Here is a 21,045-nt window from a genome sequence, read left to right as displayed (position 1 = left end):
AGACCTAAAAGGTTTTGCACACTAATGTTTTGTATTGGTAAGAGAACTCCTAAGTTTCTGGAAAACTGAAAAGCGAAATTTAACATCTAATGCACTTATTAACAGTGTATGCAGTAAGTTTGGTTAATGCTCTACAGCAAGTGCTGCCACACAGATACCTGGTACTCTTCTTACCCTAATCAGCAGCCCAAGACTGATGTGGATGTCAATGACCTGAATCAAAGATTTAAAAGTTTCTGGAGGTGTCTGCATGGTAGAAGCTGATACCAGCAGGTGCAGTTTGCAGCCTCGGGTAGAAGCAGGTCCATCTTCCTGCAGTCTTGTCTTCTGAAGCAACAGAGTCTAACTGCAGTTAGACAAGTCTTAAATAGTCACAGCAATAACTTTATGCTGTTTATGCAATTAAAGATGGAATAAAAATGTAAATGCCTCATTTTTATTTAAGTAGTCTTTTGACATGCATTATTTTCAAAACTGGAACTATCAACAGAGAAAAGTTTAAGCATTTCCAATTCCAGAGGATGCATAGTGCCTGTAACAATTAAGGAATGTAGTGGAGCACCCAGTTCCACAGTGGACATCTGCTGTAGTGTGCCTGAAGCAATCTTCTCATCTGGAGCACCCACACGAGCAAGGCCAACACAAATTGTGTTTTCAGTTATTTCTGTAAGAAAGAAGATTAAATGTTTAATTTATTGACTAATGGTCCTACCATATGGAAAAAAGTACTCAAAATGCTTAAACCTTAACTGCTTTCTTAAACCTCCAATTATTAAATTATTGGAGTGGTCTAGAAAGAAGCTTGCTCTTCAGAGAAAATAAAGCTTAAGGATGTTGATAAGGAAGAATTCATTCAGGAATTCTGTTCACTTTGAAGAAACTGCTGCTTCTGATTCATTCTACGTAAAGGATAAAATTAAGGGATTTTCATTTTAATAGTATTGAAGGAATAAACATTTTAAATGAGTAGACCTAAAACAATTTCTGTTAAAAAAAATTTCTGTGATACAACTGCGTCATCTTTATTAGCTGCTGTGATTTTACCCCTTGGTCTCAATAAACATTTCACAGTTTGCTCTTGACTAGTGTTAAGAATTCAAGGTAAAAATCACAGTTCTGCATCTTTAGGTTAACCTAGCTTCAGGCTGGTGCTCATGTAGAACAGAGTGTGAGTAAAATATAGCAGAGATTTTGTTGAAGCTTGACTGATCTAAAATGCTCAGAGTCCTTCTGCCTCCTGCAATTCTAATGGACCAAAGAGCTCACAGTTAAATGTGGATAGTCCAGGGTTTCCAGACTAAGGCTTTGACTAAACCTCCAGGAGCCACCAGCACACCTTCATCGATGCTCACTGAACTATGCTGTTCAAACTTGGCCAAATCCATCTCATGACTAAGATTTAAGGCAGCCCAAATCCACTGCAAACAGAATTCTGAGAGTCAGAGGAAGGGAGTGGAGTTCAGCAGCTCATCAATAGGTGTGACTGGAGAGGGGTGGTAGCAGACAGAAGCACTGCAGTCATACCTGGTTTTTCTCCTTGGAGCCTCCTGTTTTGAATAATGGCAAGAAGCTGTTCTGCAGCTTGATTTACACTCATGTAGCGTGGTGGCTCATAAATCTTTCTTCCTCTGCAAGGAAGGAAAAGCAGAGAAATTTCACATATAACTCATTTTGTTATCCCCAGCAATCTTACAGCTTATGTCAAGAGACCTCTAAACCAGCAGGTTGAACTTAAACAGGCACAGGCTCTCAGGCTGGGCCTTTTAGACAAGAGTGGATTTTTAAAGAGTACAGTAATCTGTTGTGCTCTCATCACACCTGTGATACAGCTGGGCTCCAGCTGGTAGATCATTTAGATCCTAAAAACAAATTCAGCTGCTAGAAGCAATGTGCAGGTTTTGCAGCTACTCTGGAAGGGTGCATTAGACTTAAATTCAAGGGCATACAACTGTTTTTCTGTTAAATGCCCTGTAGACAGATGATTACAGACTAGAAATGTATTCTTAAATGAAATGCTGCTTTCTTTGCCAACTGTGGATTTAGTCAAACATTTTATTTTGAAACTACAGAATAAACAAACCTCAATGATACTGTGAGACTTCACAAATGTCAATTTAGACCAGTTACAGCATGTGTATAAAGGAGCCATTTATATTCACTACTGTCAAAACATACAGATTGCAGAGATGACTAAAATGTGGCAAAAGCTTTTTGAATACAGTTAAACAAACATAAGAGCATATATTGCTTATTTAACTCTTTAAGAAGGGTGTTATGTATTATGTACTTTGCACTGTTGCTACCCAGTGTACAGAAGAATAAATTTATAACACTCAGATATTAATCTGTTTCAGGAGGCACAGAACAGTAGAGAAATAACACTTCATTCACCAAGAGGAAAGTCTACCCCATTCTGACTTAGTGCTTCTCACAGGGACAGTTATATAAAAGATCATGTTCTGCTGCAACTCCATTCAGTTACTTTAAATAAAACCAGGCCCTATTGCAACAAACAAAAGAGTTTCACTCCTAAGAATCAAAAGGCCACTGAAAAGCACAAGAGGAGAAGGCAGGTAAGTTCAGTATTAGACTATGGGCAAAGAACCGTTGTTCCTTGTACAAAAAAAAACCTTCTTAAGTGCACTGTGTGTTTCTATGAATTTTCAAAATGGTGACTCACTTAATGAGATTCTCCAGAGACTGCTCCTTCACTTTAATATCTGTAGAACAAAACACATTAGAACACAGGTTCCCTACAAGTTCCCCACTTAGTTTTCTATGTAGGTAAAGCTTTAACAACATTTTAGCTGTTATTAAAATTATTACTATATTTAGCTATTAGAATATGGATCACACTGTACTGTTTCATGTGTTAGTTAATTTCAAAATCCTGTGACTTCATGCACGTGATTTTACCCAAAGATAGGGCAAATTTCACAGATTTCAGAGCAACACAGCCAAATAAAAATCCTAGTAAATATACGGATAAGCATATTTACCATAAGACAGTTAAATACCAGCACATTTGAGCACACCAGTGCATTGGGACTACTCTTAAACCATGAGCACATTATGTCACAAAAGGTAATACAGTCTGACTGCTCGACAGTGATTACATCACTGTCATGCAGGAATCTGACTTTCGTTAGCACTTCTTTCCTGTCCCAATGAAAATTTAGAACAAACTTCTGTTATGGGAAAAAAAAGGATTTGAAATAGAGAAGAGGCCAGGTAGGTAAGACTCTGCACAGCTGCAATTTTATGAAATAAATTGACCATAATCTCTCCAAGAGGAATTCAAACGTTACCTGTACTCAAATGCCCTCCCCCCCAAATTATCATACTGAAAGCTGGATACATTTTAAACCTTGAATAAGTATTCCTTGTTACATAATCAACTTCTAAACCAAAGTGACTCAGGTGAAAGGGGTTTAAAATGCAAACCCCCAAGATTGTAAGTGTCCAGTTTACCAAATTGCTTCTACATCCATGAAGTCACTTTGAATTCAAAAGTTTATCACCGCTCATCTTTTTAATGTCACATTTGCTTATCTGGTGATCTAGACAGTTGGGTAAACACTCAACACATAGACTAAAATGCAGGAGGAGTGGCTGCTGCTCACCGAGTAAGCACAGGGTGTGCATTCCATTCTGCCTGTTCTTCTCAATCTTGTCAAAGAAGCTTTCTGGCTTCCATGTATCTGTCCAGAACACTATAGAAACCATCTCTCCAAAATTGTACAACTGTAAAACAGAGCAAATGCAGTAACATACATGTGCAATAACAAAAAATAAGAGCATGCAATAATGTTAAAGACCAAGTCATGAACTACCTGTAAAGTTTTTACCTATCGCTGCAGTCACCTTTCCAATGCATAAGTAACTTTCAATATACTTTCTATCATTACTTCATTCTGAAGTCCTTTTAAAGGCAAAAACTTTGTAAGATTAGCACCAAAACTATTATTTGTTATTTCTTACTTTGATTAAGGCTAGGCAGCTTTGAATAGTGCCATAATTCAATGTTTTGATTCTACTGATACAGTAGTGTTTATATTAAAATGGCATTTTGCTGCAGATGGAAGCTCTAGCAGGCAAAAGAAGTTACAGTTAAGGAGACAGTGGATATGAAGATCTGAAGACAGATTGTGCAGGAAGCTGAGAGGTGCAACATGGTTTATGTACATATGGTAAGAATATTGCTAGCAGAATACTGCTAGCAGATTCTATGTCAAGCATACTCACTGACTCTATTCTCAGTCTTAATATGTTCTTAATATTTTCCTTAACCTAATCTTGGTTAAGACATTTGAAGCAATAGTCTTGCCAATCATCTCTGCTGATGCAAAAATGAAAGTCATATGTAACTTAAAGCAGTATTTGGCTTGGAAGTAGTTTTTGCCCTGCAATAGGGGAAAACCATGCATCAATTTTGGTCTATTCAGCTCTGGAATGGGGCCATCCCAGATGGATTTTACGGCTTGCCGATATCCTATCTGCTCAAGCTCACCACAGAAACAACACCTACATGGACTACCCTTCCCAGTTTCTCTGTACTCCTGGAAGGAAAAACTGCTTTGCCAAGCCCACAACAGGAGACAAAGGCACTTTGTGTCCTTTGGCAGAGGACCCTGTGTAGAAGCAGCTCTGGCAGCCCTGTGCCATGTGGGGATTCTCCTATACATACGTATGTTACTGTGGCATTAGGCTGTGGTTTTAACTCCTTTATGCTGGTAGAGCAGAACTTGAATCAAAACAGAAACATGTTTGTTTTCAAGGGACCAAAAGCTCAAATTTTAACCATTCATGCTGATAAAACTTATTCAAAGATTCCTGGAATGTAGCTGAAAACATTTCCTCTTTTAAGTATTTCATTCTAGAACAAGGACAAGAACATGCTGTGTACATTTCACAACCTAAAGGTTCTTCCAGTAAAGTAAATACAGGTTGAACAAAATAAATTGTTCCTGATGTAACTTGTTAGCTCTTTCAATGCTGTGTTCTAGAAAATGAAAGAAAAGTCAAACTGTGCTTTGCCCATTTTCCATGTGGCTGCCTAGAACTCTTTCCCATTTTGTACCAAATCTGTAAAAAAACTATTAGTACAAAAAGTTTCTCCTTCTCCCCTTCACTGTTAGAGCATCTGGGAGCAAGACACCTTTAATCTCACTGATAGTATTCCTGCAGTCTTCCCCAAGTGCTGCAATGTCTGGTGCCAACCTAAGTGCTTCCCATCAGCCACCTGAAATCCCTGCAGCCACTTCCCAAAAGCAGCAGTCCTTGTTCAGAACAGAAAGTGGCCTCAATTAACCTTAAATCTTACCTTGTCCCTTTGGCATTTTGATAACCCAAGGAACAGAAACTTTCACCTCTGTCCTTTAGGAAAAAAAGGATGTGCAGAAATGGGCAAAGTGTTACTATCTGAGAGGTATTTTGTTGGGAATCAGAACTTCTAAGCCACTCTACCACATGTTAAGAATGAGTTGGACATTAAACTTGATACCCTACAGTGCTTGTTCTGATTGTTATCGTTCTCTTTTCCATTATTCATTACAAAGATTCTCCATCCTCTTTGCCAACAAGAAGTTAAGCAAGCTATCCTTTTTTGTACAAGCCCTGCCAGTCAGATTCACTAATCTGTCCTTGGTTTACTGGGTTTTGCATTAATACTGAAGCCTGGATGTCAAAAAGAGTAAAACATTTTTGTTGGAAATCGCCTGTCTATTCAGTAGAAATACCTTCAGAACACCTTCATGAAGTATTGATATCACAGAAAACCTTACAGTCTCAAACAAATACACCTGTTTTCTCAGCACCTGGAAAGCACAGAAGTAGCCAATTAAGACAGACTGGGGCACATTTTATCAACCTCCTAGAAATGTCTTTGCAGTTTATGCCCCTCTACTAACTAAACTTGTGAAGAACAGATTTCCTAGCATTAATGCACACATATTTTTACTTTAAATTACAGAGGGCAGAATACTACTTTGGAAAGTCCCTGGTACACCATCAATCTGAATGCTGAGGAACTGAAGCAGTAAGTGGATACCTTTATTGTGCTTGAATACTTATAACCAATTACCTTACAAACATTTCTACAGACACAAACCAATATTTTTTTCTCATCCAGTATTTGATCTCTGCAGACATGTGACATTTAATCAAACATAGGAACTGCTCTTCACCAGGGCAAGCCTGCATTAAAGAAGGAACACATGACTGTATCAGAACTTACACTTTAAATGCTCTCCTTGTACCTCATGCAGAATTCAATTTGTTCCTAATTAAGTTTTCTCTGCTGTGTTCTAGTTGCTACCTCTTGAACTTCTGCATGAAGTATCTGACTTTCAAGAAAAGCCTTGCTGCAAAGAAAGCAGGAAATGTCTAAAATTCCACTACTATCCTAAGGATTCAGGAGTTACAGAAGACAGCAGGTCCACTAAAGACAAAACCCACTGAAATTAAAAAGCATTCTTTCCACCAACCATAAAAGGCTGCAGAGGGTCCCAAAATTCCAGGAATCATGCTTGTCACTGAAATAAAACTGTCTGACACGTTTGTTAACCAAGGAGTGTTACAACACAAGTAAGGATTACTGCCATGCTTTTAGACTGTTCCCAAGTTTAGTAAGATGATGAGCTGTGTGTATTTGCAGTGACAGGATCAGGCTGTGCAGTGGCTGGCACAGCTCTAAAGAGAGGCAACAGCAAATTAAATTTCACAGCCAAATTCTGTGTGCTGCACTCTCCATGAAGCACCTGGGGTTTAGGAGCGGGCAATGTATGTTCTGTACAAGCCCAAACATCTCAGGCACCACACGTGCACTGATGAGCAGATTTGTTACAGTGCCTACATTCTGCTCAGGCACAAAACTGCCAGAATTTCAAAGGTGCGCAATGAAATGGTTGGACAGATATTTCGTGTTTTCAGCTTGGAAACCAAACTTCTTACCTTCTCCTCAATGCTCAAAAACTTCACAGAAAGGTTTCAAAAGGTCATTTTGAAAGACCTCAGTCTTTGGAAATATCCCTTTCTCCCCACCCTCCCTCCAAGTAGTGACTGGCTTAAGCAAAACTTTGTGCACTTAAATTTTGCAATGCAATAGCTCAGGTCAGTAAAGGAAGCCAGAATTCTCTACTCTGAGGCAATGCCCTGCTGCTAGAGTTTTCTGCCTCATACTGCAGAAAGCAGTTCTTCAACTCACAGTTACATCACCTCAGAACAAGATATAACTTCCTATTTTATTTATACACATGATATGAAAGAATGATTGACAACTTTTGGTACTTGTTTTCTGTTAGTGTTTTAACCCTTCTATTAATGCTATTTCTTATTTTACTTCTTGTTTATATAAGCAGAGTTGATTGCAAATTGAGAGGCCAGAATGAACTGTGAGAGAAAAAGTGCTGTACCATGATCTCACCTTGGAAAATCTGAATGCAAGGGGAATTTCAATGAAACTGCTGCGCTACTTTGTTAAAGACCAGTCTGAATGATATCAGATACCTGAAACTGTCCTGATCAACTTGAAACAGTGGTGTGGTCAATCACCACAAAAATTTAGGCATAAAAGATGGAACAAGCTGAGACTAAATAGGGAAATTAAAAAAGGAAGATCCACCATCCCCTCCAAAAAGTACTAAAGCAAGCAGGAGAGAAGATGCAAAATAATATTAAAGGTCAGTTGGCCAACAGCTGCAGAGAAACCAAGAAGTAAACATTTCAAAACACAGACATCTATTTTTACAGCATCTTTCCCAGAATTATTGCTGTATCAGCTGCAATAATGACACAGCAATTTTTCACTTATGAACCTACCTACTTTCCTAACATTTCAAACCACTTCAGAACTGGTCACATGTCTGGGGAAGAAAGTAAAAAGGAGTCACTGCATTCTTCAGTCCTGCCACCATACACAACCAAATACCTGAAACCCTGGAGGGCTGAAATGCTACCGAGCTATGTTCTGTGTTGAGCTCCTCACAGGTTACACTGCAGATAGTTCTCAAAGGACAGGTGAATTATCCAAATTCAGACTCTCCACAACCTAATCACAACTCACTGGTAGGAACTAAGAGGCTTTTTCTCCTAAGAGTATCCCTCAATGGATTTGGAGACTGCAGAGCACCTTGCATTATCCCAGGTTACTTCCTGATAGATCCCAATGAACATACCCAAAAAAGCTAAGACATATTTTCTTTATCTTTGTCATAGGGGTTCTGACATGATGCTATGCAATGTTCATGCTCAAAGATAAGGACCCTAAGGAGTCAGGTTTTTCCCTTTATTCTCCCTAACCTGTTAACAACCCTCCAGACCATATACATCAAATTAAAGGGCTCCTACTGTTCTTTGTATTATATATTGTTGCTTGATAGCAGCTTAAGAAGTAGTGCAATTGCCAACAAAGAGGTAGCAAGAATCACTCAGTCTGTTTTTGCTTGGAATTGGTCATATGAAACAACCACAAGCCTAGCTCTTGCCCTTTACACTACCTTATTTAGTACCACAGACCTTTAGCAACTTCAAATGCCTCCCATGAGAACCTTCACATGAAACTGAAACGTTTTACCATTCACATATATGTGGCTTTCACTCCTTTTTGTACTGCAAGCCAAGAAATTGCCCTAGCTGTCCCAAAAACTTCCCATCTCCATAGTACATGCCAGAGAGAAAGGAACTGTGAAAAAAATACATTTGGCCATTTTGCTGAGGGAAACCCACTCCACATAACTGCAGTCTTCAGAAAGCAGCTGAGACAAATCACATAAAATCAGTTGAAGGGACAAGCACATTTTTCCATGGCTGCCTCTTGGATCTGCTTAGGAAATAGCCACTCCACAAGCAGAACAAAATTCAGCTCTCAAAATACTGTGAAAATGCACAAGCAAGTTTGAATAGGAGAGGATTCTCCCCCAAGGTAATGTCACCTTATCCTTAATAACCTTCTAAGATTCTTTCCACCAATATCAAGCAATGTTCCCTTCCTACCCTGGTGACTTCAGTTACCAATATGAAATGAAGATATCTAAAAGAAAAAAAAACCAAACCTGATTAAATAGATGTTTTTGGGTCATGTTTGCTGGTGATAAATGGCACTAAGTTGGACAGCAATTGTGACCCATGAAGTAGTGTGACTAGCACTGATTTAACCTTTAATTGGCTTGAGAAACAAATGCCAATTTCTTAAAGGCTCAGAAGCTGGTAGTAACTGAAAAAAAACAACTAGCGACAGAAGACAGTTCAACAGTCAGTCATTTTGTGTAAAGTCCCTCCTGTTAGAGCAAAGAGTGGTTTTGAAGATTAAGGCACACAGAGAGGGTGGGACGCAGAGGCTCCACTCCTGCAGCTACTACAGGGTTTCTGTTTGACTACGAGCACAGTGATTAATGATAGCATCCTTCAGCTTCCTCATCTTTAAGTAATATTTTTCAACTTGACACTGGAAATGTACTCACCTGTTCAGTAAAAACTCAAAAATAACACAGTAAGCATTGCTTTTACGTTTAAATGATCAGCTGGTAGCAAAAAGGCTATTTTCTATTTTATAACTGTAATTGTCTTCAAGAATTAACTGGACTGCAAACAAAAAACCCAAGATGCGTCACTGAAAGACACAAGGGCACATGCAGATGTTTGTTCTGAAGCTATTCAGGTGGAAAGTGGGTACATCTCAAAAGAAAGGCAGCTCTTTGCTATAACATGTTTTTTTCCTAGCTACCCAACCAAAATATAAAGCCAATGCTTTCAAAACGAGCAACACCACTCAGAAATGAGTGTCTCATTTTAGTCCTTTCTCCCACCCTGTGACTTGCCTCCAGCTTTGCACTTCAGTTCTCAATCCTCTTTCTTTATGTTAATGCCATTACCTCAAGCCATTTCAAGTGGCATCATTCCTTCATGTGCATCACAGGTCAGCACAATGTAGAATATTCCTGATGTGTTTGACCACCCATAGTTCTACCTCAAGGACACATTACCAGCACTGGGTCAGAGAGAATTCTGTCTTGAAAGCACCACTCTGGCCACTGATCTTCCCAAACTAACCCAGATGTCATGCAGATTAGATAGGAATGAGAAAGATGCAAATTAGAGATCCTCAGTTTCCTGCCTCTTTATTCTAGGGCTAAAAGCCGTAGCAATCAGCCCTATTCTGAAAAACTGAGTGTGGGCACAGGTAAAGTCTGTGCTTCCCTGGCAGTGTGTGCAGATACCAAAGTGCCTGACTGTCCTCACTGGTGGTTATTCCCCACTGCAACAGGAGTCAGAGTGACAAACACACCCACATGGCAGACTCCAGAGAAGGGAGGTGAACCTGCAGAGAACATGCTAAGAAGCACTAACATAGGAGCACTTTTCCTGGCTTATCTCCCATAACCATATTCATTTGTTTTAAGGGAAAATAGCTTCAGCCATGGAAAAAGAAATCTGGCACGGTAAAGCACAGCAAAAACAGTGTAAAAGAGGAAGGCACAGCAAATCACAGAGCATTATGCACAGTCAGACTACCACTTTGCTAAGTTATACTATCCCAGCACAATTTATCAATGTGAGCGCTTCCAGGAAGTTCAAGAAGTTTAATTTTCAAAATTAAAACCCCACTCTTTTCTTCAATATTCAAAAAAAGCTGCACTAATTCTGTTAAATGGGAAAGACAGTTAAAAAAAAGTATTTGAAAATAGCACCCCTCTTTATTATTTGGCAAGAACTACAGCTATGGAATGAAGGTAACGAACCATTACTGATGCTCTATTGACTTCATTAAATCATCGCAAAGGAAAATTGCGCAAGTACCCAAAGGTTGTTGGCTGCACAGAAACATTGCTCTGATGACCAGAGACATTCTTTTGTGACCAGACTGTGCTGTAGCTGCATTTCACTGACAGCCTAATCAGCAGTTACAGCTCACTACGCACATGGCTCTCTGAACGGCATATAAAGGTGTTTCCTGTTTTTCTCTACTAAGAAAGAGAGAAGGTTTGTATCACAATCACATTAAAACAAGAAAAAAGGCAAACCCTTTTCTGTGGTGAAGCAAAAGAGGAATCCCTCCTGTACTTGACAGGAACTTTGCAATTTGAGACACAATAACTCCAAAACTAAATTGATGGCAGCAGACAGCCATGAAAGTAAAGGCTTTTGAAAGAAATTATAAACTTCCAGCACAACTTTAACTAATCAAAGGCTGCTTTTTTGTAAGATAAAACCTCACTTGCTGTTTATGCCAGTAAGGAGCAATCAAGAGTGAAACATACAACTGGTTATATTCTGTCTGGTAATACAATCACTATTTCATAAAATGCCTTATACGACAACAGGAATGTTGATTTATGAGAAGGGAGCCCCTCCCAAGCCAGAATGGAAAAGGGGACTAATGCCAGAGTGAATAACATCACATTTCCTTTATGGTCTGCTCCCTTCAGCATGGGATAAGAAAATAGCAATCTAATCTCCAAAACTCTGCATGTGTGAAAGACTTTACAGACTGTTTATAATATACCCATGTTAGGTTTCTGGTCTTCTTTTTCAATTTACCTAAAAGCTCTATACTCCTCCTTCCTATGCCTGGCTGAATTGTGAGGGAAGCAAACTTTCAGAAAACTCAGAAAACTCTTTGGGCCTTGCATCTTCCTTACTAATGAATGTAAAAGAACAGTAAAAAAAGAGAGCAAGTAGTAGAAACTACTTATCAACAGCCTGACAGCAGGAGCAAATTTTGCACCACCATCCAGCCAAAAGGGGAAGGGTGAGCCCCAGCCCCAACTCTTGTTTTACCCACCCTAGTAAGTGCAGTCATGCGACAGCTGCCATCTGCCTGCTGTACATGTAGATTTTAGGCACCAAGAAGCCTATTTCCTTCCTAAAAGATAATTTTGCCCAAGTCTTGCAGCAATAGGCAGGTATCACTAAGAAAATGCTCACAAGAAGAATTATAAAGAATGTGAATGCTGTCTAGCATTCCCTTTAGCATTAGCTAATGGGACAGGTGTCACTGCACTGAGCCAGGTCAGACAGGGCACTCAGATTTCAAATCAAAACCAAAGATAATACCCAAACTCATTGCAACAGATTTTCTGCTGTTGGTCAGCATTATTATTTGAATGGAGTTTGGAGTATTGGAGTTTGTCAGTGTAAATTTGAAGGTACCAGGTGTTTACTGAAATTAAAATAAATTGTGTTCTTTTTTGTATGGCTAGGAAGGAATTCCTCCTTCAGTGATGGAAAATTATTGTTCAAACCCTCAACTTGTCTGTAGGACATTTACATTCCTGTGCTTGCTTTTGGCTTTTGTAAAGTGGGAACCTGGTTTAGTGGTTCCCGTACACAGGGAGCTATTCTGAACCTTGAGAGGCCAGGTTCTATGTTAAAGTGATGAATGAAAACAAGAGGGGGAAGCTTCATCTAATTTATATGTGATTAGTTATGATTTATACACTGCCACAATATCTTTCATGCAGGAAAAGTAATAATGGACCCATACATGTGTAAAATGAAGTATTTTCTTGGGGAACACTAGACTTTTTCTACTTTAGCCATTCAGGATACACAAAAGCTGTCATTTGTTTTACTAGTCCTTGGCTAGGCAAGTCCCTCCTCATCAGATGGGCAGAAAGTGGAGACAGATCAAACTTAAGAGTGTGCCATATTAGAATCAGTTATGATCTGAGTTGGACATATGTGCAGGCTTGTGCATGTATTTCTCTTATGACAAGATCAGCGTATTTCTCTACAGGGTAACAACTTATTTAAGAGTAAATTTATCAGGTATTACCTGATACCTGATACTACCATCAGTAGTAGAAGGAAGCCAACATGAACAAAGCTTTATCTGTAAAATAACTTTAAATACCAAAGGCTCCTGGGGCAGAGGGAAGTTAGAAAGCAGAGAAGAACAGAAGTGTTACTATTCATTTTCATATGAGCTCATCAAAAGGGGCTTTTGCTGACATGTAGCATGCTAAAAGGAAGTGTTAAAAAATTCTAACATTAAGTGTACAGTTGGTACAGATCTTCAAAGTTGAGATTGCAACATGCACTGCCACAGCAGAAGAGCTCACCAATTCTAAGCTTAGCAGTTGTGAAATAACATATATTCATATACAAAAATATTACCTGCAAACCACAGCAGCCCACTGCATTCATTATTGAAGCATTATGAATGACCTTGTAAGGAATCCCCAATTTTACTGCACGTAGCACTAAATCACTGTGTGTCGTGGCCCTGTGGTAAGGAAAGGAAGGAATTAAACACTGAAAACGTGATGTTACCAAGTGTTACTAGCACTACAGTTTGTTTTGAAAGTAAAATGAAACCCTTCACAACAAGGGCAATGCAGAGGTGGGAAGATGGCAACAATATCCTAATTGTTACAGGAAAGTAAAAACTCCAATAAGGCTCCCATATGTCATCTTCCCCCGCTGGAATGCCAGGCATCCTCAGTATGGTACAGCTCTTTGCAGCTTCCTGGCATCATTAAAACTGTAACACTATTACAACATAGAGCAGCCTCGGCAAGTACTTGAAAAGGAAAGTTCCATTTATGCTTTGTCTTCTGCAGTATCTGTTGAACATGTGTTGAACTGTAAATGTCGACTCTATTTGGCACTCACTTACACAAAACTCCAGGATTTTGTTACTGGCTGCACAGCCAGGCCCTCTCCAACCAGCACCAATGTGTGCCAAGAAAGCCCCACGCTCAGACAAGAACTCTGAACAGACAGAGGGAAACTGCATGTTTACATAGAAAAAACACCCTTAGACTGAATCAACTTTAATAATATTTAATGCAGATTACTCAAATTAACAATACCTAAATCTGAGTGATCAAGTTCATTCTGAAAGAGTTAAGAATATTCTAGTTTAAGTTTCAAACAGAGCTAAGTTTGGTTCTAGGTCTAAGGCTTGCAGTGATTGACTGCTGCAAGAATTACTGGGTTTGCAGTTAAGCAGTTGAGATTAGAGCCTTTCTAAAATGGTAAATACATATAGATTGAGCAAATATTTGAACTGCAACATTGTTTACCTATCTATTTTGCTTGTATGTATGCTTATATGTTTGTGAAATATAAAAATGCACCTGCCCCTTGCCTAAATTTATCAAACCTGATCAATGACCTTATCAATCTCAATCTCAAGATGTACCACGCACTTCTGTGTGGCCATTCCAAAGAAGGAAGAAAAGAAATAACATTTGGCCATCAGAACAATGAACTAGGAAAATTGCTTTCACCCTGGCCTTGTTCAGTTACCCTAACAGAATTCCCCTGATCTTAGCCTGATAATTTCGATGTCTTGTGTCTGACCAGCACCCAGTCAGCAGATCAGGTGCTTCAGACTGGAACACAAATGTGGCATCAGCTGGCAAGGATCAATATTTTAGAAAAGAAATCAATTTCAGTGGAAGAAAAAAAAAGAGGAATCTGAATTTGGGAAATCTGAAACCCTTATACAAACAGGCTCCCAGACCTAGGAGAAGGCAGTAAAGTGATCTAAACTAATATTTAGCTACTACACAAACATTGCTCCTGCCTTGCAGAAGCAAAGGTGAATTAAGAATGTCTGCTCTAAGAGAAGAGGAGACTAGTTTTACAGCCTTGTGTTATTCCATGCACATACAAAGGACAAGGAGCACTGGAGGATTTTGTGGTTATGCTAATACTGACCAAGGGATCAGCTGGCTTTATTCACTGAAATTTGCTCCAGCCAGTATTTTTTTTCACCCAGTAGATTTGTTTATAATGACTGTACCTAAAAGCAGAAGTGCCCTTATGAGCACTCAGCTAATACCAGGAAAAGTTTCATGGAGTCATCCCTCTACACCCATAACTATAGTAGTATTTTCTGTCACTGATACAGACTTTAAGTTTTATGGGTAGAAATAACATGAATGTTAACACCAGCCTGGAGTGGTGGGCTTTCCACTGTACTACTAAAGTTGTCAGGTTCTTGTAGCACATCCAGGGGTGTTACCACATACACAGCTAAAAACTTGAAGAGAACAACAGTGAGGGTGACAGAGCACAGCCTGCTTAATTGCTTTAACCATGAACCACCAACACCTGGCATTTCCTATGGCTGCCAGGTACTCTGCTCACCTACAAATATACTTGAAAGTCTGTGATCACCTGCAAGTGGCCTCTATCCTCCTCCCCTATGGTCTCTCTTAGGACAGAAACAGTACTCTGTCCTAGTAACCTCCTTAGGGCTCTATGTGATCATAGGAGCAGTTCTAGCTGCAGTATTAAGAGCTAAGAACATAAACATATAGAGAGAAGCAACTCATTCAAAAAAAAGGGTAGTTTTTTAACTGAGCTTTTTCAGCTCTCCAGTTGTGCCACCTGGAAGGCAGCTCAGATAGCTATGCAAGTTATTCTAAAGTGATGAAACCCCTTTTGTGGTATCTGAGAGCTGAACTGGGAGACAGCTAATGCACATCTTGGCCAGAACACATTACTCAAAAGGGTGCAACAACACCCTGGAATAGCATTCTGTCAAAAATATTTCTTCTTCCTGTTCAAGCTTCAGTTATCAAAAGGTATTTGTGATGGTGGTTTTATGGTTTGGGTTTTTTTGTAAAAATGGGTTTCCATGCCACAGCTTATTTGTCATTTGCATAGAAGTTCAGTAAGTTGGTCCAGGTTTGATGCAAAAGGGGAGATGAGGGGAAGGAGGTTAAGTCTTTCATTAGGTTACCATTCTCTTTCTGGGGTTCTGTGCTCTTACAGAAACTGTTCTTCGTGATGAGGATCCATTTCCATTAAAATCTCTAGTGAGAAAGATGAATTTTTTTTACACCAGAGAAGGCCATGGAGTGTGCAAAATTTGTGTTCTATCTGAAGGATTCCTTTGAATTGCATGCTGAATTCTGTACATGCAAAATTTCCTATCTACTTAGATGTGTATTCATAGTGTCTTGTGTCTGGCAAAAAGACCAGTCTGCTAACAATGGTAAAACACACTGACTTTTCTGAGACACAAAGCAATTGTTATAAGGCAGCTCACTTTTATGTTAGAAATATATTGTATAGCTAACATTTTAATTAACAAATAAAAATTATGTAGTACGTTAACCAGAACTAAAGTATTTGACACTGAAACTGAAGATAACTGAGGCAGATAAGAATACTGCTTACAAGTAGCAACTACATTTCAATCCATGTAGGTTTTTTTCATCTTGTGTACTTAGATCAGTCACTGGATCAGAGCACAAGGGTACAGGTAACGTGGCTCTACACTCTGCACAAATCCTTAAAGTAAACATGGACTGCAAGTATAATTAATATTTCTGAAATACAGGGTCATCTGTCCATAATTAGTTTAATATAATATTCTCTTGCCAATTGCCTTTAACCTGTATTTACACAAATTATCCGCTTTTGACAGATGTGCACATTGCTCCTTTTCCTCATGAGCTCCATTTTTTCACTCACAAATAAGGTGCTCAGATTTCATTTTTCTTGTGCCCCTTACACTGTGGTATAAATCTTGCATCACCAGCTGAAGATGAAAAGCTTTTCTGCATGGCTTGACATTACAGATTGATGATGCCTGACCAAAGAGACAGAAGGAGATCCCTCTGGTCATAGAAAAAGACTATACTTTCCAGCAGGAATAAAAAGTGGAAACAAAAGGCCTAATAAACCAACACGAGAAGACATTTATAATGACATAAGTGATTTTAAAAACTAGCATAAATCAAAGCGGATGCACCATACAACCAATAATCTGTATTCATTCTAAAACAACTGAGTACAAAAGCTGCAGTTTATAAATACAAACAGCAACTAAAAGAATACTCCCCCCAAAAACCACATTTCTTATTTATGTGATAACCTAGAATTTCTTCTGTTAGCAGACAAATAATGAGGCAAAGCATTGTTATAAAAACTAGCACAGAGAATGATAACTAATGAAATTATAAATGTCTGCTGAAGGAAAGATTCATACATCATGCAGAGTCCACATTATCTATAATGAACATCTGGGCAAAGAAACTCCAAAGCAAGATAAAGTGTGGAAAACTGTATGTATATTTTTAATACAATAAGGAATATACAGACATAAGAAGTGTTTCTGGTCTGAAAATCAGTTTCCTCAAAAAGAACTACAGTAACAGAATTGGCTTCTTCCTATTGAAAAAAGAGTGATCAAGCTACAACAATAATTAAAATGTTGCTTTGTCTTACCCAAAAGGATCACCAACTACAAGAAATGCGACATCACAAACATCAGCTTCTTTTAAAAGGCTATCTGCTTCTTGTTCCACCATTTCTCGGTCAGCCAAAATCAACTCTTTTCCATAAAACTCTTCCTAGAAATTGAAATTAAAAATAACCATCAAAATAAGACACTTAGGAATGCTTTTGTATCTCTCTGGGTGCTCTCTCAGGAATACAGACAATGGACAGTGGAATAGGTAACTTTATTATTCTTCCCAGCAGTCTGCCCCATGTCCTGGAGAACCTCACCTCTGCTTGCAAGAATACCTGAGCTCCCCATAAGGCAGCTCCTGAGCTGACAAAAATTGGTGAACCACTTTATCCTGATACTGACTTGGTTTTTCATGCCTTCTGTGTCAGTTGAGGAGCTGCACCTAAAGCAGCTCAATCACACCTGCACACTGAGGGTACCTGGTGGACTCCAGGTAGAGTTAATTTAACCTGCTGCTCTATGTAAGGTATCCCCTCTCAAAGCCTGAGCCCAGCTCTTAGGCTACTTACAATACTGGCACCAAACCAGATACAAATACCACACTAGCTACACCACAACCTGTTCTCTCAAGTTTTTCCTTAGTACATTTTAGCTAACCACATCTAAGGAATGACTTCATATTAATCCTTCATCTTGAGTTCTTTTTAAGAAGTACTTTACCATGTATACAGGTGAACATGTATTTGATCATGTCCTAATTCTTCTTCAGCAGCTTAGTAATCATGTCTCTTTGTACATTTTAAAGGCCTTTATTTCCAGAATCAACTTCACACATGTAATGAAACTTCAGTTAGTTCTAGAACACGTTTTCTGATCATACTGAAAACATCTGCCATGTCATGTGTCACCATGCATTTTATATGCTCTTTACATGATTAAAGTTTTTTTTCTAGGGCAAAGACCAAGAAAGGTGTTTTTGTGCTAAGTAGTAGTCAGCAAATTTGTGTGGTATTATGAATATTAATAAATTGATAAAACTATTCAAGTCAGTTATGGCCCAGAAAGGTTTTCCTCTGACTTCTGTGCCTTCTTTGCCCACACAGTGAACTGACAAGAGAACTATCACACCTGTACAGAAGCGGAGTAGTGCTTTCACTAAAAAATCCACCCCATAGCTAGGTATAACAATACATAATGCATACATAATAGGTATGGGACCTCTGTTACCAGGTTACATTCCCTTTCCTGAACATGAGTTCCTGCCCATTTGGTAAGTTTTCCTAACTCTATAAAATCAGGATATTATTTTCCTCGTGAAACAGACTGCAACCTGTACAGATTCAACGGAAAGGGGACCAAATAAATGTGTAAGCAACTCTTGTACCTGTGATTTGGAACGACTGACAGTCACCCTGGGGTAATGCTGAGATTGATACTAAGCTAACTGCAGCAAATTTTGACACCCCACAGGTTTTCATTAGGTACCTTAGCCCAGATGCACATCAGCACAATGGGAGCTGGTTTCTAAAGCAAAGCACTCCATAACTACGCATCCCTTTCCGTGGGCTACCATTGCACCAGGCTGGCTTTGGGCTCACACTGTGAGCAAATGCATGCTCCAGAACAGATAGGGTGCAGTCCCAGGAACACATCTTTCAGTTTGGCTTCATCCAAGGGAATCTATTTGCATGCTTTGAGACTGCTCCACAATGCTAATCAAAGCAAGCTAAGTAGAGAATATAGAAAAAGCAATCTCCTAGCAAGAAGTAAAATGGAGACTCACTGGGAGGCCACTGGGTCCAAACAGTTCTTTCACCAAACTCTGGGCCAATTTGGATGGTCAACATCAAATAACTTTTAATATACATTTTAGGCCAACCAGATAAACTAAGCGAGTCATGTCATTTGAATTTTAAGATCTGATTTCAATACCATCAACACAGAAGGATTTCTAGGAAGTCTCTGCAGGAAAAGATCTCCTCATTACTTCTTGAGACTTTTCCTCTAACTTTTCATAGTGCTTAGGAGAGATTGACCTTCAGATTAGTAAATAAACTATTCAGCATTGTCACCTGTATGTAAACCAGGCTGTATGACAAACCCTTGGTCATTAATTCCTATGTTCCCTCTTAGGTGGTTTCAGGTAAGACCACATCTTTTACTTTGTTTTTATTGATCTCTTTTCCCAGTTACCTCATCTTTGTGATTTCAAGGTTTGCAAAAGACTTAAAACGATAAGAAATATACAACAAGAAAACCCCAAATAACCACATCAAAAATATTCAGCATTTTTCTATTATTCAATGTTTTATTTTCAGATGGATAGGAATCCATTAATTTTTTTTTTTATAGCAAATGCACATTTTGAGAAGTAAAAATCTCCAGGTAATCCTTTCCATGTAGCAGTTTTCCAACTATCAACCAACCATAAAAAAGAACATTTTGTTTTGAACAGACTGACTACAATTTAGATTGCTTCAGTGTACTGAAAAGAAACATAAAACCACAGAGCATATCTTCATACAGCAGATAAACCAGAGATGGCCCCAAATATTCTAGCGTACCTTGTATCTGGAAAGCATGTCATGCTGATTACAAGCCAAAACTCTCACATGCTCTATGTATATGCAGGTCTGCATACAGGTACATTATGGCCATACAGCACCCAAGACCCAGATAGCATCAGCTTATTCAGAGGCAAGATCTCTGGTCTGTGGGCAGCTATGCTATTTTTCTGGTATTATTTCAGAACTACACCGTGTCCTTCTGTGACTATCTATGAACCCCTCAGAGTTATGATCTGCACATTTTTACTACTGTTGTCTTCCATGAGGTGTGTTTACTAATGAAAAGTTTATCTCCATGTTGTTCAACAGCCCATCTCTGGCTGAACTGTGCCTTTCTGGGAATCCCAACACGGTGAGGGAACTTGGCCCACGTGGAAACGTGAGATAATAAAATTGTTATTCCCAGCAGGTATGCCATAACACCTCAGGCTGATACAGAGGTTCAGGGCTTCAAACCATGTATTTTTCTGGTATGACTCTTGGGATTTTTTTTTTTTTTAAACAGATTAGACACTTTTCCAACCAAGTCCTCCAGTATCTCAGGGCCTGCACACATTGGTAGGTTTTGAGATGAAAACTAGTGCCAACAGTTGTAAGAAGGAACATTTTATTTTTGCTGCAGTCTTCTTGCAAGGTAGCAAGATTTCTCCTATAAAACATACTGAAGGTCACGTCTCCCGAGAACGGGCACCGCCAGTTTCTCCCACGGACCCACCAGCCCCAGCACGCCCCTGGCTCCGTGGTACGAGAGGCCTCGGGCCCTGCGGCCAGACCTACCAGCGCTTCCTTGCCCACGGTGAGCACGGACGTGTAGGCCTCCAGGTACACCCTGCGGCAGCGCCGCACCGCCTCCAACCCCTTCACCGTGATGTCCTTGGCATCCCCCAGGCCCAGCCCCACCAGGTACAGCATGCTCAGGGAGCGCGGCCGAGCCGCCACCTGCCTCAGGAGGGACACGGAAGCGGGATCAGCCGGGGCGCCGCACGCCCCACCAGTGGCGGGGACCCGGGCCCAGGTCCGGGGGACAGCCTGGCTCCCAGCTGCCCGTTTCCCGGCTCCCAGCTGCCCCTTTCCCGGCTCCCAGCTGCCTCTTTCCCGGCTGCCGACTCGCAGCTCCTCGTTTCCCGGCTCCTCTCGCCCGGCTCCCGGCTGCCCGCGGTGCCGTTGGGACGCAAGGGACGCCGGGAGTTGTAGTCTTGGGCCGCAGAGAGGCCATGGCGGTGGCGGACCGGCCAGGGGCGGGTAGTGTCCCCGTGGTACCAGTCGCCAGTGGCCACAGCATCCCGGTGCTGGGGCTCGGTAAGTGGCGGCGGGCCCGCCCAGAGC

General features: G+C 40.0%; 2 protein-coding genes across 3 annotated transcripts in view; one reads left to right on the top strand and one right to left on the bottom strand.

Annotated features, from left to right (window-relative positions):
- Positions 1 to 440: 440 nt before the first annotated feature.
- DPH5 (diphthamide biosynthesis 5) lies at positions 441 to 20,862 on the bottom strand (the record flags this gene model as incomplete). Its single annotated transcript, XM_082287149.1, has 7 exons — positions 20,497 to 20,862; positions 17,188 to 17,312; positions 13,114 to 13,222; positions 3,624 to 3,744; positions 2,681 to 2,720; positions 1,525 to 1,628; positions 441 to 664 (listed from the first exon to the last, which is right to left on the bottom strand). The coding sequence occupies exons 1-7, from the start codon at positions 20,629 to 20,631 to the stop codon at positions 441 to 443; spliced, it is 858 nt and encodes a 285-aa protein (XP_082143275.1). The 5' UTR covers positions 20,632 to 20,862.
- Positions 20,863 to 20,926: 64 nt separating this feature from the next.
- The window catches only part of LOC309576317 (putative oxidoreductase ZK1290.5), a 45,652-nt gene continuing 45,533 nt past the window's right edge, over positions 20,927 to 21,045 (top strand). For both annotated transcript variants that reach the window (XM_082287533.1, XM_082287532.1), the window contains exon 1: positions 20,927 to 21,018. In XM_082287533.1, the coding sequence (XP_082143659.1) occupies positions 20,934 to 21,018 (85 nt within the window). In that variant the 5' untranslated portion in view covers positions 20,927 to 20,933. The remainder of the gene's footprint in view (positions 21,019 to 21,045) is intronic.

This window comes from Coloeus monedula (genome assembly GCF_965178545.1).
Source record: "Coloeus monedula genome assembly, chromosome: 9".
NCBI classification, from domain to species: domain Eukaryota; kingdom Metazoa; phylum Chordata; class Aves; order Passeriformes; family Corvidae; genus Coloeus; species Coloeus monedula.
The sequence above is the reverse complement of the archived record's forward strand: the minus strand, read 5'-3'. Positions and strand labels throughout refer to the sequence as shown.